This window comes from Eleutherodactylus coqui, chromosome 1 (assembly GCF_035609145.1).
Source record: "Eleutherodactylus coqui strain aEleCoq1 chromosome 1, aEleCoq1.hap1, whole genome shotgun sequence".
NCBI classification, from domain to species: Eukaryota; Metazoa; Chordata; class Amphibia; order Anura; family Eleutherodactylidae; genus Eleutherodactylus; species Eleutherodactylus coqui.
In genome coordinates, this window is record NC_089837.1 from 161,429,326 (window position 1) to 161,448,595 (window position 19,270).

Sequence of the window (19,270 nt, forward strand, 5' to 3'; positions counted from 1 at the left end):
CTATCCTACGGATAGGTGATAAAAGTCTATCTTGTTGCTGTCATTTATTTTAAATACATCTCTAACGCCAAAGCCATAACTTTATTTTTCCATTGGCATGAGGATCAGGATGTGTTTTGCTGGCCGAGTTGTATTTTAACAACATACTGTAATAGACCAAATTATGTATTGAAAAACTTAATATACTATTGCATATTTTTACAAAAATGCTTTTTTCCGGTGGGAGGGTGTCCATTTTTACATGCGGACTTGAAGTGGATTTGCTCAAAATTTCACCCTATGCATTGTGGTGAAAAGCCACAACGTAAATTGACATACTGCAGAGTTAAAATCTGAATTGAATATCAATTGGCACATCACATGGATAGGACTTGTGTAAATGTCAACCACTTTGCGGCTTCTAAAATAAAATAAGCTTCAGATATTCCAGCCCTAAATCTGGCCGAAAAATCCAAGATACTTCCGTTAGGTGCAAACATAACCTAATGGCAAGAACAAGAAAATGTTGTTATGGTATGAGAACACCTTTAATGATATGAATGGTCACATCACCTTTCAAGGTAGCAAATAGAAGATTCTAGATAGAATACAGCAGAATTTATCTTCTTCGGTCCCTGTTGAAGAAGCTACTTTGCTCTCGGAGAGCAGCGGTAAAATATTGGCTCGCTCAACGGTAGACTGCAAATTACACCATACTATGCTCCGCATAAAACCTTGACAGTCACAGAGGACTAGAAGACCAATGATACATTACAAAAGGAAAACAAAGACGTGCAGAAGCTGCTGACAATGTATCATATCACTTCTAAGAATTAGCAGAGGAGAAACTGTAAATCCATGTTGCATCGTTCATATGAAGTGTCCTTTTAACCTCTTCCTTGCTTCACGAGGTGCACGTCTCCCTTCAGCACTGAACTGCTTAGCTTGTGTCAGCATTACTCAGAAACCTAATTTAATAAGCCCAGTGTTATCCGCCTGAACTTTAAAAGCTGGGTTATACAACCGACAAACTGAGAACGATCTCATGACATGAGATAACAGGAGCAGGCAGCCAAAGCAAACAAACTGTAAGAAAGTTCAGGATATCCCCCATGGTGGGGAGCCTTTAGTAGACCCCTTGAGATCCCCGAGCCTTTAATGGAAGCCCCAAGTAAATATTTGGTTACATATATTTACATAATGTAAGCGGTCAGAACTCAAAAAGGGATGGCTATGCCTGCAATTTTATGAGGAAACGAAAAGGAGGAAAGGAAACAATTTTTGTTTCAATATGTAAGATCAGTTTGTTTTTTTTCGCTTTGTAAAAGTAGTTAATTCCATAATTATCAGCTATATCAAGAATTTATAGTGCTTTGTTGGAGTGGAACTGGATCCCACACACCTTCATGATGAGAAAACTTAAAAGCTATAGGCAACTTTGCATAGGAGATCAGTTAGTGATGCTAGACTGATGTTTAAGGCCCATTTACACGCAACAATTATCGCTCAAAATGCATTAAAGCGATGGCTTTTGCGTGATAATCAGATTTTTAGGTGTGTTTAAAAACCATCATTCAGACCGAACGCGGTGTTCTTCACTGGAGCAGGAGATTACATTGTATTCTCTTAGCAGCCTGTGGCTGAACAATGGAGCCAAGTGCAGAGCTCAGACTACCTGCTGAGTTCTGCAAGCAGTTTTGGATGCTCATTTTCATACATTAGTCCTTTATGCAAAACGATTGCTAATCTTTCAATCATTTGAAAGATTATTTTTGCGTGTAAATGGGCCTTAGTTTAGTTTCCCCCTGCTCTCCTGAACATGCTTATCAAATAATTTATTATAACAAAGTTTATCTTCATCATCATGAAATAACTGCTAAAAAGTTGAAAAGAGAGATAGGGGCCTTTTTCCAAACAAAACAAACAGACTCGTGTTAATAAGCCCCACAGGCTGCGAACATCACATACAAACGTCTAAAAGTCTGCATGAAAAATGCAAATTCCTGGTTTAAATGGTTATATATCTGGTTCATTGGTGTGCCAACTTCCCAGAGTGGCCTCCAGATTCACAAGAGATGGGAAATCCAGATTAATTTTGCTAAGGATGCAATTAGCCAAGCACAGCTTCTCCGAATGTCAAGCAGCATCGTCCTAAATGCAAGTAGATGCACGAGCGGCCAAGTTGTGTTATACCAGTGAGTAGGTAAGGCGGCTTTCATATCTTTGGTGGAGGTTCAGCTTACCTGCTCCATTTGGAACCAAACCGCGCAGAACGGACCCTATTGACTATAATGGGGTCCATTTGGTTTCGGCTCAGCTGCCTGGCAGTTTACCAGAAAAAAAAGCACTACATGTAGTGCTATTTCTTCCAGTATTTTGTACCCGATCTGCAACGGATCCTTCGAACGGAGGTTTCTGCGCAGATGTGAACCCTAAGTTCTGCTTGTAAAACCAACAATGTCCAATAACTTTCTCATTGCTACAGTCTACAATCATGCCCTAAACATATTCCGCCATTTGGTATCTGCTCTTGGTTATGGCTTCAAACTACAGATGCTCACACAAAGTTTTTGCACACTTTACAATGTAAAAGTTCCAATTTCCGCAGAAATGTAGCAACCACAATAAACAAGAATGCATTGTGTGAATGTAAAGCATGGAACATTAGATACCAAGTTTTATTCCCCAATCTATATTTAGGAGGACATACTTTAGAAATGTAAAATTTCCAGTCAGCTATCCAACTGGATAAAAAAACAACAAGTGCATATATAGAATCCTATGTGTGTTTACTCGTAGGTTACGTTTACTAACTCTGAAACATCCATAGCCGACACGGTTACAGTCTGACTAGAAAAGGATTAAGAGAACACACACAGACTCTTCGGGGGTATAATTCCAATTTGGCCATTGGCCAAATCACGTCACATAATGTAGCCGTCGTGTGATGTCATGTCACCGGCATCCCTTTGTATTGAAAGCAAGCATCTGGGGTGCAGCACATAAAGGAATGACATCACTGCTGAGCGGACTGCATTAGAGACATCAGGAGCAGATGGAAGCTAACACAAAAAGCAAGAGACTTTATAACAGTGCTGACTCTGCTTTTTCCCCTTAAATTGGTAGCCTGGCAGGTTGTTCGGCTAACCCTGCAGCTGGCACATAATGCACACTTCAGCTCCAAGTTCCTCCAGTACAGCTGTCTGAGCCTGGTGTTAGAAATCTTAAAGCTGTGTTTCTTCCTCCTCCTCCTTTGGAAGCACTTTTATTTTAGACAAGTTAAATTTAGTTTACATATTATCTTATCTATTTTACCCATTTAAAGGTTTTCCAAGACCATAATATTGAGGACCTCAGTCCCATTTCAGGTGAATGGTAGAGAGCTGCAGTACCTTTCTGAGCCACTATATAAGATGTACTAGCTCTAAAGCATAGCACTCCAGCAAAAAGCTGAGTGGAGATGTTGGTCATCAGGCCTTCAGCCATCTAATACTAATATCCTATGCAGAGGATAGGCGATTATTATAGGTCCCTTTAAAATATACTTTAAAATTAACTTAGGAAGTGGATGTAACACTTAACCCTTTGCAATACAATTTTGGATTCAGGGTTTCCTAGGGGGTTCTCTCTTTCTGCCATTATACAATGGTGTCATCTGCTGGCTAGAGCCAGTACTGCGGTATCCGACATGCTGGAGAGGCCCCCCAACAACAGAGCAGCTAGTAATATACAGTAAGAATACCCTGCTGGACGTCTTCCGACATCGGAGCTGCACAGGCTTCAATCAGAATGTCTTTAGACGTCAGACAGTGGATTGGAAAGGGTTAAGGTGCCCATACAGCAAGATAAAAGTAATCTGAAAATTAACAATTACTTGCGATGTCCAATGGCATTCAGGTCTGCTGAAAACATGCTGTCAGGTTGCAAAACATCTGCTGTGGTCGGCTAAAACTACGTGTATGGCACAATCAGCAAGATTCTGCCATGTTGATGTTCGGATCACTCATATGAACAATCGCACGGTCATTTGAATAGCTACATTCTGGTCAATCAATCTCTTACGCTGGTTACACACAAGTGCTTGATTGGTCAGAATGCAGTCAATTATACTTTGATCAATCCCAAACTATACCGGCGATCAAACATTTATTTATTTAAAAATAAATACTGCAAAGTGGCAATTTACCGGCCAAATTCAATCAATCTGGCCACACAAATGTAATTTCAGCTGACCATCGTCAAAATGCTCAAAGCTGAGGGTTCACGTTCTCAAGTCTGCCATCAGCTATCGCGAATGATCATCTGTGTGAAGTTTTCAAGTTATGGTATCGTCTGTGTTTGGCCAGCTTAAGGGTCCAAGGCAGTGGTGGCTGCACACAACCAAAAACCATGGAAACATATTGCCAGCATGGTTTTTGAGTTGATTGTTAAATGACCAAACCCAAAAATCCAGAAAGCCATTACCAATTTGAGAACTCTGCCGACTGCATGTCAAATGTATTTACAACCAGATATCCAACTGCGCTCTTGCTGCAACAGAAAGGATCGGAGCTACAGTCATTCTGATCTTGGCCCTTTCACCCCTTAGCTTTTGGTGAATAGTGATCGAAACAACTAAGTGGTTAGAGAGGAGTTGCCAATTGGCTGCTATGGCAGCCGTGGTGCAAAAATGGCTCCCAAGCCTGCCATGTACAGCAATCCATTAGGCACTATCAAAAGAATACTCACAAGCTGCCAAAACACATTGCACTACATATCTAGTGCAGTGCATTTATATGAGCAATTACACACCTGGTCAAGCCCTCTTGTGGGACTAATCTTGCTAGTCTGCTAAGAAGAATAGGAATTCCTTAATTGCTCATACACAACTATGGTTGTGCCTGGTACAGCAGTTCAGTCCCATTTGCTTGAAAAGGACAGCGCTGCATTATTCGGCACAGAAGCCTGTACTGACAAGACGCCTTGCCTGTGTGAACAGTCAGGAGATGCAGCCACTTCATTCTGCTGATGGAAGGTGGTCAAACATTGATGGCATACTATTAATATTTAACCATAATAATAACTCTGTAATGAATCGTAACCCAGATAATAGAAAAACTGAACAGATTAAAAACATCTGAAGTCATACCGTCTGGGAGGAGTTTACAGGATAACGCATCGTCCAAGTCTCTAGCAGTGGCAGGATCAATGGTAAAGATACACTCCTTCCTGTGACAATAAAGATGAATACACATATTATAAGACTGCGTAGAGCATTAGGATCCTACATTATTATACAATAAGAAAATTAAGAGAAGCTGGTACGAAATATCATATCTGATATAATTACTGTGACGCCTCATTTGTAAGAATCCCCCTCTATTAGATAGCAGAGCTGCTGCAAAGAGTCTCTCTTTCTGGTGGACATAACGTGATTGTGTATCACATGCTCAACCACCAACTATAAAATAGGCCCTATATATAAATGCTAGCTGATATACCCGGCTTCGCCCGAGTTAATTTGGTACTGGTGTTTATCTGGTGTTCACACGGAAAATCTTATGAAGTCGTGGTTACTTTACCGATACCGAGGAGAAACATATGTTCACCATTTTGCATGCTTTTTATTATCCAGGAAACACCACGTGGAGGTAACCATGCGACAATTCCTTTACATAAAATGACATCAGGAAGTGAGAGAATTAGATTTCGGATGTAAAGTTTGGATGCTAATTCTTTTGCACTTAGAATTGAATAATCGAGTTGGGACCCTTTAACTTTTCCTATTTATGACATAATCAATGCCTGTGCCAAATTTCAAATTTCTATGACATCGAGAAGTGAGAGAATTAGATGCCGTACGTAAAATTTGGATGCTCATTCTTTTGCGCTTAGAATTGAATAATCGAGTTGGGACCCATTAGCTTTTTCTATTTATGACACAATCAATGCCTGCGCCAAATTTCACGTTTCTATGATATCGGGAAGTGAGAGAACTCGATTCCGTACGTAAAATTTGGCCGCTAATTCTTTTGCGTTAGAATTGAAAAATCGAGTTGGGACCCTTTACTTTTCCTATTTTGGACATGATCTATGCTTATGTCAAATTTCATGTTTCAACGACATCGAGAAGTTGGAGAATTAGTGGTGAGTCAGTCAGTGAATCGGTGAGGGCTTTTAGATAGATAGATAGATAGGATAGAGATCGATAGATAGATAGGACAGAGATCGATAGATAGATAGGACAGAGATCGATAGATAGATAGGACAGAGATCGATAGATAGATAGGACAGAGATCGATAGATAGATAGGACAGAGATCGATAGATAGATAGATAGATAAATGCATTAGACGTTTTCCCACCTAGTGATCAGCTCACTGTCCAGGAAGGTGACCTACAATAAGGTATTGTCTTGGACAGACAACCATTTTAAGGGCCTGCTCACATTAGTACCGGAGCTTCAGTTCAGAGCCTCCATTGCCGAATTTTGTTAAAACCTAGGACAAATTAGTGGATGCTCTGAAGGTCCACCTATAAAGAGACCTTTGGCCTTCATCACAAAAGTTAATCACAGCTCTTTTTCAGACTTCTGGGGATCATAAAATGCTGACGAAAAGCTACCTTTAACTTTCTCTTCTAAATCTACAATGTGTTGTCTGCAGATTTGCATTGTCTAAACTGTTGACAGACTCATTTTAATGAACAAGTATCAATTTCAGAAACGGATGTTGAATTTTGTCCCATCGTGACAAACCGATCCATTCATTTAGCCAAGAAGCCTTATAGACTCCAAGGTTAGGGCGAGGAAGCGGACCAACCATACATATTCTATTAGATCTAATAATAGTGCACATCTAGTTCAGACAAGATTGCTAAAACATTACACAAACAAATCAAATGTATAGATGGAGGAGGAAGTGGAGACGACTGGTAATCTTAAGTTGGGCAAAGCCACTGGCCTTGGTGGACTAAAGGTGCATTTAGACAGAACGCAATAGTTTCAAAACTTGTTCCAACAAATGAAAGTGAACAATAATTGTTCAGTTTAACGCGATTCAACGACTGTATGACGAACGAGAATTATGCGATTCTCGTTACATTTAAAACGCTGATTATTCAGTGTTTCAAATCGGAATATGAAACACTGAATAATAAGCGAAGAAGCTCATAATTCTTAATGATTATTTGCCTACCTAAACAGGCTACCCGAGCTCAAACAAGCTGGTGATTATGTCAATCGGGCAAAGAATTGCGAGGTTCTTGTTATGTGTAGTAGGAGCATAACTACTCTTTGCTCTCAAAATAAATTCTCTCATTACTATCCCGACCTTTGACAGAGTTCTAGAACATCATCTTCTCTAGTAAAAGAATGCCCGATGAATATTTAAAGGCTCATATAACAGTTATCCTGAAGACGAATAGGGAGCAGACCTACTCCTAAGAACTATTGTGTAATTCCCCTATGGAATTTAGATTATAAAATTTACGAATGTTCTTGCTATCCGACTGAATCATTTGCCCTCCCTCATTCATAAAGACCAAGTGGGCTTTATTCATAGAACCAGAGTTGGAAGGATCTCCAGGGTCATCAGGTCCAACTCCCTGCTTAATGCAGGATTCACTAAATTATCCCAGACAGATGTCTGTTCAGCTTCTGTCTGAAGACTTCCATTAAAGGAGACCTGCCTACCTCCAGTGGTAACCTGTTCCACTCATTGATCACCCTCACTGTCAAACTATTTTTTTCTTATATCTAATCGGTGTCTCCTCCTTTTCAATTTCATCCCATTGCTTCTAGTCTTTCCTTGTGGAAATGAGAATAGGGCTGATCCCTCTGCACTGTGACAACCCTTCAGATATTTGTAGACCGCTATTAAGTCTCCTCTCAACCTTCTTTTTCGCAAGCTAAAACATTCCCAGATCCTTTAACAGTTTCTCATAGGGCATATTTTGCAGACCACTTACCATCCTGGTAGTTCTTTTCAAGGTTTGTTCGTTACATTCATTTCAGACAGATTCCGGACAATGTTACAAAAATCCTGAACCTAATCCACATCTAATATTCACTGAAAAAGCCAAAAATACAATACCTGAAGGTCTGCAAAGCAGACACAGTCGCCATAGGCACGATTGCCATAAGGCAGGCACGATCGCCACCGGCACAATCGCCGTAGGGCAGGCGCAATGGCCTTAAGCCCTGAAGATATGTAGTCAGCCAGACAATAATGTGTGGAGGAGCAGCTTGTTCCTGGCAGGCTAATATGCAGTCACCCACTCATCCCAGCCCAGGCTGGGGAGGAGTGACTGCATATACTAATAGCCTGCACATGTGAACGATACCAAAGATGTCAGCCATAGATGAGTGGTGACCCACCATACAGGATATCAACCCTGGCTGATATGACAGCGGGTTGCCCTGTATCTCCAAGGTGGGCCACACTGGCTGACATCTTGGGCTCCCCCACCAACTAGCAAACTACATACAAAGATACTAATGCATACTAATAAAATGCGGGTGTTGGTACTGCATTTTGGCCAAAACGCATAGGCTGACGGACCGCGTCGAGGTCACACCACTTCCGTCAGTACCTACGCTAACTCACAATAAATTACATAAAATCACAGAGGTGAGGAAAAAGAAAAAAAACCACATATTCACTGAAAAAGCCAAAAATACAATACCTGAAGGTCTGCAAAGCAGACACAGTCGCCATAGGCACGATCGCCATAAGGCAGGCACGATCGCCACCGGCACAATCGCCGTAGGGCAGGCGCAATGGCCTTAAGCCCTGAAGATATGTAGTCAGCCAGACAATAATGTGTGGAGGAGCAGCTTGTTCCTGGCAGGCTAATATGCAGTCACCCACTCATCCCAGCCCAGGCTGGGGAGGAGTGACTGCATATACTAATAGCCTGCACATGTGAACGATACCAAAGATGTCAGCCATAGATGGGTGGTGACCCACCATACAGGATATCAACCCTGGCTGATATGACAGCGGGTTGCCCTGTATCTCCAAGGTGAGCCACACTGGCTGACATCTTGGGCTCCCCCACCAACTAGGTACTGACGGAAGCGGTGTGACCTCGACGCGGTCCGTCAGCCTATGCGTTTTGGCCAAAATGCAGTACCAACACCCGCATTTTATTAGTATGCATTAGTATCTTTTGTATGTAGTTAGCTAGTTGGTGGGGGAGCCCAAGATGTCAGCCAGTGTGGCCCACCTTGGAGATACAGGGCAACCCGCTGTCATATCAGCCAGGGTTGATATCCTGTATGGTGGGTCACCACCCATCTATGGCTGACATCTTTGGTATCGTTCACATGTGCAGGCTATTAGTATATGCAGTCACTCCTCCCCAGCCTGGGCTGGGATGAGTGGGTGACTGCATATTAGCCTGCCAGGAACATGCTGCTCCTCCACACATTATTGTCTGGCTAACTACATATCTTCAGGGCTTAAGGCCATTGCGCCTGCCCTATGGCGATTGTGCCGGTGGCGATCGTGCCTGCCTTATGGCGATCGTGCCTATGGCGACTGTCTGCTTTGCAGACCTTCAGGTATTGTATTTTTGGCTTTTTCAGTGAATATGTGGTTTTTTTTCTTTTTCCTCACCTCTGTGATTTAATCCACATCTAACTCTCAGAGCTTCGATATCCATGTTGGCTCTTTATATTGAAAAGGTGCTTGACAGACTTTGAGACCTTTTGGAGGTCCTCGGGGAGGGTGCCATGCACAGGGCTTTTATGGTAGCTCTTCATTACCTATATTCCACACACTCTGCCCAATAAAAGCTTTGCTCTTCAGTTTTGATATAAATTAAATATGTCAAGGCACTTGACAGATACCTCATCTCCTGTTCTTTTCACCATAGCTATGTGGCCAATCTTATTAGAATTAATGAAGCCATCGCTGGTATCAATTCGAAACAGAGTATATAAAATGAGTCTTTTTTGAGAGAATATATTCTCCTTACCAAGCCTCTTATCCCTCTCCCAAATTTAGTAGCAGTCCAATTCCTTTGCAGAGGTGTCATATGCTTGGTTATCAATAGGATTAAAACTTAAGCCCTTTTCTGTAATATCCCCCCTTTTTATGCAGAAATGGATAGAAATTAACTTTGAATTTCATGTGCACCCACAATATACACATACTTCAGTATCAAACTCACCCACACTTTGGATTCTTTATATAAAAATGGAAAAATACCCATTATTTAGCTAAGTTAAGTGAGGTGAGAGCAACCTATTCAGTCATGGGTGGGGTGCATAAATTCAATAAAAATGATAGACTTGACCCATATCCTTAATTTATTCCAGTGTCTTTCTATTAGTATTCCCTCTTCTGATATAAACTATATGCAATAGGCTATCTTTAAGCTTTATTTGGGGAAATAGACCTTATAGTAAATGAAACATAACGTATCAGCATAAGAGGGTGGGGGGGGGGGGTGCTACTGTTCCCCAATTTAAATAAATATTTTGTAGTGGGACAACGCTCAGATTTCCCTGCTGTCTGCTGGGCCTGCAGTTCCTCTATGGGTGGACACTAACATTTTCTTGCTAGCACCATTAAATGTACAATTAGATTTTGGGATGCATAAGTTTAATCTTTAGCTATCCGTCCACTCTAGCCTTTTACTTTTATTAATCTTGAGAAGATGCAGATTTGGATATTCAGGTCAGCCCTCCCTCGACTTCCTTCTATCATCTTCAATCAGGTATTCCCTCTGCAGATATGTTCAGTTGGTGGAGAGAGGGGCTTAACTGAACTTAGTTATTATACGAGTATGCCAACATCCAAGCTCCTCACTCCGTAGCAATGTTTAGAAAAATCTGATTTAGAAACACATTGTTTGAGCTCTCAGAAATATACAGCTTCATCCAGTCTTTACTCAGCTCTTGGCCCCCAGCAACCCATACCAGTTTTGAAAGAATTGCCTTATGGTCATCTCTTCAGCCAGTGGTGGTTTCTTTTCTGTATTCTTCTATGAACCAACCCTTCACCTGGGATAAAGAAGTTACCCCACATGTAGCATTGGGAACAGAATCTAAACATCTTCCATCTGCTACCTAGATGGCATTATTACTGCACATTTATTTTTAAAGGCAGTCACCAAGTCACTCTGGCTGAGACTTCTATAAAAATATTACATACATTAGTCTCTACGTGTATTTAGCCTCTACAAGAATCCATAAATTCTCTCCAGACAATTGCTTTAGATGCTGCATTGAACAGGTGCTGATGTTGTATGTGTGGTAGACTTGCCCCAGGATACGTTCATTTTGGAGACAGATGGACAACTTACTTTCCAGAATTCTCCATAAATCTTTTCCTGCTACTCCCTTGGTTGTTCCCCTGGCAGATAAACCACCAGGGTTCAATAACCAAGGACATAAGTTAGCACAAATTATTTGCATGACTGCTAAAATCCATGTCACTTCTCAGTGGCTGTCAGGCAGTCTCTCATGTGCAACAACTTTTTCGCACATCATCATTCGGGAGACCCAAGCTTTAAGTTAATTGATAGATGATTAGTAATATATGTATGAATGGAGTCTTCAGGGAGGGCCCCTACTTTATAAACACAATACATGAAGACACGCAATCAGAAGACATGCCTAATATATTACAACAGTTCAAAACATTAAAGAAATGCAAACCAGAAACCAGCTCCCTTGCAGTCGCTCCCACGCAAGGACTGGCTGGAAACTACAACTGATGCACAGGAAAGTCCAACGTTGGGTACAGCACATGCTCTCTGTTCCTTCATGTCTGTCTGGATTGTTTAATAAAGACTTTTTACCCAATGCTGGAGTTTTCCTGAGCTCAAATCCTTAGTTAAATCTTGGACCATCCCTTTGCCTTAAAAAAAAAAACTAAAAATTATGTACAGTGTCTATGAGCTAGTGCAAATTAAGCTATAATTGACAGCAGTACTGTGGCATAAATTATAGTAAATGTGATGGGCCACAGGCGCACCACTGTGGCCAAGCCCTGTCTGTTTTTTATAAAGATGGTGCGGCTGGCAAAAAAACAGAAGTGTTGCATTTTAAATTGGGCAAAAACGCCACCCAACTTGTGCCAAAACTGCAACCTTTTGACACCAGAATTCTGGCCCAAGTCTAAATTCCCCCCATCACTGCCCTTAAGGCTTAATCTCAGCCACATGGTATGAAGTGAAACTATTGGACAAGTCTTGGCTACACAATTTGGACCCAAATGGTCTTGAAAATAAACGACAGACCTCTGCAATGAACAGGGATCATGCTACTTTAGTTCATAAATGTTTCCCTTTATAAGCATATAACAATTTCTCAGCAAAACATTGAGGTCATTAAGGAACAAATAAAATTATAAAATCTTCATTTGTAATAAACTGAAGGCATACAGCCAATAATAAGGACCTGTTAACATTTCATTTTGATCTATATCCAGGGATTTCATGGAGGTGAATGAATTATGCCAGGGATGCTTCCCTCTTTATATTTCAATAGATCCTTTGATTAGAACTGTGGAGAGGACATAGGAGCTGGAGAGCATTGTGGTGGGCAGCCACCAGGTTAAAGTCGCTCTTTTTGCAGATTTACTATTTTTTTGGGCTCAACTTCAGACTTGCCAAAAATGTTAACATGTTGGAGACGTTTAGGTCTGAATTTGACCTCAGGGTGAATATGACAAAATGTGAACTATTTCATATCTTAACTTGTGACTCCTGACCTGTTAGAATTTCATTTTGATCTACGTCTAGGGGTTCCTTCCAGCTTTACATCTAAGACCCTGAACCTGGAACTCTTGGTTGGAAACTTTCGATTGTTGAAATCAGCCATTTGTTTCCAGCAATTTGTACCAGAAAGAATAAGGTGGTAAGACCACAAAAGGAGACTTAAAAGAATAAAATCTAAAACAAAATATAATTAAAAAGTACCAGTAAATGGCTAAATAAAAGATCATTTGCTGTATTGCAGTGTATTATACCGGTCAGATTTATGTTGGCAGGATCTAATAGGCCACTGTACATGCCAGACCCAGAGACCATTGTTAGTCCAGTGATCATGTCAAGAGGGAGCAGAAGAAGAACAGAATGCTTAGATGTCGTAATCGCCAATTACAGTGGCATCAAAACGGTCAAACGTACAGCATTTTTTTTAATGTGTGTCACCAGTGAATATTGCAATATACAGGAGATGAAGTCCCTACACATTCCAAGTGTTTCACCATCAACTGACTCTTTCAGGTTTCTTTGATAACGGACTACCATTCAGTTCAACTTCTATAAACACAAACCCTGCTATACAGACAATACAGGAAAGGTTTGCACCTCCAATATGGCCACTACAGAGAAATAATTTTAAAAAAGGCAACAAGGAAGAAAATGCACAGAGCATAAATTTCACTTCTATATACTTACATTTAATTAATGCAGCTAAAATGAACTACATGAGACATTGCTTGGTTTGGACACAACACGTAGCTAAGTAATTTTGGGTATGACATTTGCGATCATGTTCCACAAGTTTATGTTCTTGATATAGGTACCGCTACTGTATTTCCATATAGCATATGCTAATCTATTAAACATTGCAAGGTCTGTGTAGAATTATACTATTTACTAATTTAACCTCAAAGACTGAAGCAGAATTAGCAACGTTTGCGTAGTATCATTCTTTTGTCAAACTCACCTCTCCAAGAAACAACTAAAGTATGGATTGGCAGCAAGTACCATCTTGGCTGATCTTAAAGACCTGCTCTTAACCAAAACCTCTACTTATTAGATCTTCTGCAATGTGATCCAACATTGCACACTCCAAATGCTACATTTAAAGCTCTGCTGCCAATATCAACTGCTTTGATCTGAAATGAAGGATTAGGCTTTTGCAAAAGACTCACATGAGAAGGAATACAGGAGGATTAGAGGCCTGGTCACCAGTATCTCCTTTCATCAAGATGAGAAAATAGTCATGTAAATCAAACAAGATTCCCACTGTATATACACATTTCATAATATTTATCAGCATGAAGTATTAATTAGCATTAAAAAGTAATGTTACACCTCAAAAAAAACAACAAAAAAAGGCAATGGATAATTTAGAAAAAAAAAAAGTGACAGCGTTAAAAAACACAAAAGGACACAAAATACATTTAGTATAATTTATAAAACTCTACATGAAGGTTTGTAAGAGATGTAACTATATTTATTGTTTTATTATTAGCAGAATAGGTTTTGTAGGATCACTGTGCAGTGGTTAACCCCCTGACACATGAACATGTGCACCAACACAACAGGGGATAGTATCGTGTATGCAATGTCTAGGTAATATTCCCATTGATTGCATTAAAGAAAAAAAAAAAACGAAAGATATCAAAAAAAAAAAAAAAAATGAACACCGCTAGTATTTCTGTATCCATAAGGCCCCCTGCACACTGGCAGAAATTCCGTGGCAGGATTTCCTGCAAAATTTCCGCCCGTGCCCGCTGCCATAGGATTGCATTAGATAATGCAATCCTATGCAGACGACCGCAATTTGTCCACGTGAAAACACCCGCAGAAAACAAATCGCGACATGTTCTATTTCTGTGCTGGTCTCGCAGAGGCCCGCACAGAAATGTCATTGGTGACGGGCTGCTCCGCTCTGCGCATGCGCCGGCTGGGCGGCAGGGGGCACACAGCGCAGAGAGGAGATGCCGGGAGCGGGTGAGCCGCAGGGCTGTGCAGGGGCACGGCACTGCATTCCGTTGCGAGAATTCTCGCAGCGGTATTCGACCCGGACGTCTGTAGGCGGCATAGGAGTCAGAACTATTAAAATAGTTATTTATCCCACACAGTGAATGCTGTAAGAAAAAAAACAGCACATTGAGCGTATGGTTTAGGTACTAAAGGGACATTTTTTAGCCCTCAGGACAGTGCATAATGATAATTCCCTTAACCATACCTATAAAAGGCCCATTTATAGGTAACTGTTTTCGCTCAAAATTCTTTCAAAAGACCGAAAATGAGTGATAATCATTACATGTAAATGCGGCCATCGTGCATTTTTCGTTTGAACAATGATTTTAAAGTGAACTTAAAATCCATCTTTCAGCTTCTGATAGGTAAAGCAAAACATTTGTCAACAGACCACAGGCAGTTATCTCCATGGGAGTTGACAGATAACATTGTAATCTGTCGGCAGCCGCGAGCAATACAATGCAGCTGTGTGCACAGCTAGGCCTGTGATTAGTCACTCTGGGCTCTGCAAACAGCTCTTGGAGGACCTTTCACATTGAAATGAAGCTGATCAAGTGTTAATGGCCATTAAAACTTAATGCAAAAAGATTGCTAAATCTTTCAATCTTTCAGCCATTTAAAAGATTTTGTGCATGTCAATGGGCCTTAAGTTATACTTTAATTTACATTGTGTGTTAACTTGTGCAATTTTTTTTCTCAGGTTCCTCAATATTCAAACATTTAAAGATATTTGTATAGATATTACAACACACTCGTGGCCTGGGGGCAAAACTTAGAGATAACTCAATTATTTCTATAGGTCATGTCTAATTTTTACATCAGACAAACTATCTTTACAGAGAAGCTCATTTGTTTCAATATGGCAATAAAATAGGAGGCCTCTTAGCTAGGTTTGCGAAAGGGACTTTTGGACCATTCTCTGAGCCAGGAAAAGATACTACTCAGGGAGCCCAGCTCAGACCAATCTGGTTAATCCTTGCCGATTTGAAACTGGTATAGAAAATGTTGGTGAACAGGCTGGCAAGTATATTTACTCAAATTTATTATGTACCCAACCCATGGCTCTAGTTAATACCCCAGGCTTTTTATCCCCGCCATCTATGCTGCCGAAGGGGACTTGCTAAGGATGCCTTCTATCTCCCCTCTTTATGTTTCAATAGATCCTTGGATTAGAACTTGCGAGGACACGGGAGTTGAAGAAAATTGCTGTGGGCAATCTTTTTGCAGATTCCCTAAATCTATTTTGTTTGGCTGAACCTCAGACATGTCAAAGATATTTAACATGTTGGAGACATTTAGGTCTGAATCGGGTCTCTGGGTGACTATAGCAAGGTGTGAACTGTTCCATATCTCTTTTTGTGTGACTCCTGACAAATAGAAAGCCTACGTCATTGCTCAAATTGCCAAATCTTCAAAAAATATATTATGGATTCTAGATATTTCCCTGAATTTCCCTTCCCTGGTACAGAAAATGATGTCAGAATTAAAATGATGTAATCACCTGCCCTTAACCCTTTCCAGTCCAATTTGTATCCTGGTTTTCCTAGGGGGCTTACTCTTTTTCTGCTGTTATACAACGGCGCTATCTGCTGGCTAAGGCCAGTACTGCATGAGGTGACACATTGGATAGGCTCCAACAGCAGAGAGGCTGGCAATATACAGTAAGAGAACCCAGACGGATGTCTTCCAACATCAGAGCAGTACAGCCTTAAACCATAATGTCTTCAGAGGTCAGACAGTGGTTTGGAAAGGGTTAACTGTTCGCAGCAGGTGCCAGGTAGTCAAGATGCTAAGTTTTTTGAAAATTCTATATCCCTTACAAACTATTCTACTATTACCAAAGCATACTGGTGTATACAAAATTATCAGCTTTCATACTATATATTTGGGCCAACAAATGGAAAAGAATTGCTCTTGAAAAAATGTATTCCTCCCAAAGGAAAGGAGACGTGGGTTTTCCAGGTGTCATGAGTTATAATCTAGATAGGATGTTATGACATGAACTTGATTGGATCCAGAGATCTAATAGTTATTTCAACTGTGATTTGGAGTCTGGACTGACATCACCTTGGAGCCTTTCAGCTCTCCTCCATATAAAAGACTAGCCACTCCTGCAGGGGTTAAAGGGATGCCTGATAATTAGGGAATAGAAACAGTATTTAACCAGTTGCATACTCAAGGTACTGTTTTAGCTAAGGACTAGTTCCATTGCCAGAAAACAAGATATTGCTCCTTTCCAGAGGTTTGTGTGGAAATCAATCTCTTCCCCTAACCAGTTCTAATCATAAGGTCAAGTCATGGAGTTAAGATCAAAACTGGTACTTGATTTTTCAGAAGATCAGACATCCAATATCATGGGTTTCTTGATAAAATCGCCCATTTAGGAAAAATTCCCTCACACTTCTATACTTGAAAATATGGGAAAATTGGGAAGTATGAGTAGTTTAAGATTATGGGCAATGCATTGGAACGCTCCCTTTTGGAGGGCACTGATCAATCTAGTCTCTCAGACTTGGCAAATTACGTTACCTCTTGAACCTCCAATGCCATTATTGGAAAGAATACAAAAAAACTACCAATAATCCAGGCACGCCTAGTGGCCAAATGCTTCATGTGTCTAGGGCATTATTTTTTCCTTAAGCTAAGAACATTTTCATTGACATGGCATTATATATGGGTATTGGAATTAGTATGATATTTAGAGATGAGCGAACGTGTTCGGCTCCGCCCCTTTTCGCCCGGACACCGAACTTCGCGAGGAATTCCGTGTTCGGGCGAAAAAAGTTCGGGGGTCGCCGTGGCAGCGCGGGGGGTTGCGGCGGGGAGTGGGGGGGAGAGGGAGAGAGAGAGGGCTCCCCCCTGTTCCCCGCTGCTGCCGCCCGCGCCGCCGCGCCTCTCCCCGCCCCCCGGCGCCCCCCGAATACTTACGCGCGAACACGGAAGTCCTCGGAAAAGCCGGTGTTCGGGTGCGTAAGTGTTCGTTAAGAACACGTTCGCTCATCTCTAATGATATTTTAATTTTGCAATTTAAAATGCATCTATACATCTGTCGACTAGAGGTGCAAAATATTTACCAAAATGAACATTGTTAAGAAAATGCAAATATCTTGCAGTTTTCACTCTGGCCACCGAGTCCATTAAAAGACTCTTTTTTTACACAGCTTAAATTGTTAAAGTGCTGCTGATTGTTTTGTGAAAATTAGGTTTGCACCGAAAGTTTTAACTTTAAACCATTTTTTGAAGTTGATAAATTCCCATTACATTACAGTGAAGTAGGAACTACCAATTTAGCTATACACAGAAAGAATTGTAGACATACAATAGCTATTATTTAGAGTAGACTAGATGCCAGCTTCCAAGACAACTGCATTTTAACATAAGTAGGATTTAAAATGGAAATAAAAGCATAACATGATGATCCAATCCACAAGAGGTTAGAAATTAGGCCAGCGTAAATACTCTTGAATCCCTACAAAAATATTCGATTAGGAAACAAAAAGGAAGCTGTAAAATGCTCCAAGATGATGATCATGCTGGACAAACCTGGAATGTCACCTTCAATTTTCAGAGAAATAGTATAAGTAGGTTATTATATTGTGTGGTGATCTATAGAGATCAGTATCCAGGAACACACTAGAAGTACAGAAAATATGACAACTGTATGATAGTACAAGAAAGATTAGGCTACCACACACTATATATATCTACAACAAAAACTTGTAAGCGACGAATCTATAATATAAAAATTAAGCCGCTACTTAATTAGAATGCCAACCAGCCATTGGAAAAGGCTGAATATGAATATGCTGCTATCAAATTCATACATCAGAATTGAAAAGGAAACAACCTGTTAATTTCAAAATGTCCAGAAACATGACGGCTATGTAATTCCTTGTGCGGATTTATTTTTAGTGAACAAACCAGCCTTGAATTTCAATGTCTGGTTCTCTTCCAAGTGAGGAAACTGACAGTGTCCTTACTAATGTATTACTCCACTACAATAATAAACCTTTACAAAAGAAGGTCCATTTGGAAGCCTGTACAATCTATTCGAACTGCTTGCTTACAGATTTGCTGTCAAGGGGAGTTTACATTGAACAGGTTGATATTTCGAAAGAGACAAATCAGAAATAATGTATAGTGTGGTCGGAACAGTTCATAGTCATGAGAATCTCCAACACTAAAATCACAGAAATTTCTATATGCACATATGCCATGCATCCAAATGGTAGTCTTAAAATGTCTAGACTAGAAAATGGAGTCTCTAAACAGAGTCTTCTCTCTCTCTTCATACTTGTTTTGCATCATGCTAACCTTGCTCGTTGATGACAATAATAGCATGCTGCACTAGGTTATACTCGAAAGACCCACAAGTCAATGGATAACAATTTATCAACATTCAGATCTTCTAAAATGAAAGACTATGACACCTGTAATGCAATAGCGAGGTGCTGATGTGCTCCCATGGCAGGGTTAGCATAATTGAGCGCTACAGATATATTCTTGTGTTTTGAATCAGTTAAGTACGAGCTGCTTGAAGAATCACTGACAGGGCACACAGCATTTGTGTAAATCACAAA

General features: G+C 40.5%; 1 protein-coding gene across 3 annotated transcripts in view; it reads right to left on the reverse strand.

Moving 5' to 3' along the window:
- The window catches only part of DIS3L2 (DIS3 like 3'-5' exoribonuclease 2), a 285,607-nt gene that overhangs the window by 72,691 nt on the left and 193,646 nt on the right, over positions 1-19,270 (reverse strand). For all 3 annotated transcript variants that reach the window (XM_066602644.1, XM_066602662.1, XM_066602653.1), the window contains one exon: positions 5,108-5,187. In XM_066602644.1, the coding sequence (XP_066458741.1) occupies positions 5,108-5,187 (80 nt within the window). The remainder of the gene's footprint in view (positions 1-5,107; positions 5,188-19,270) is intronic.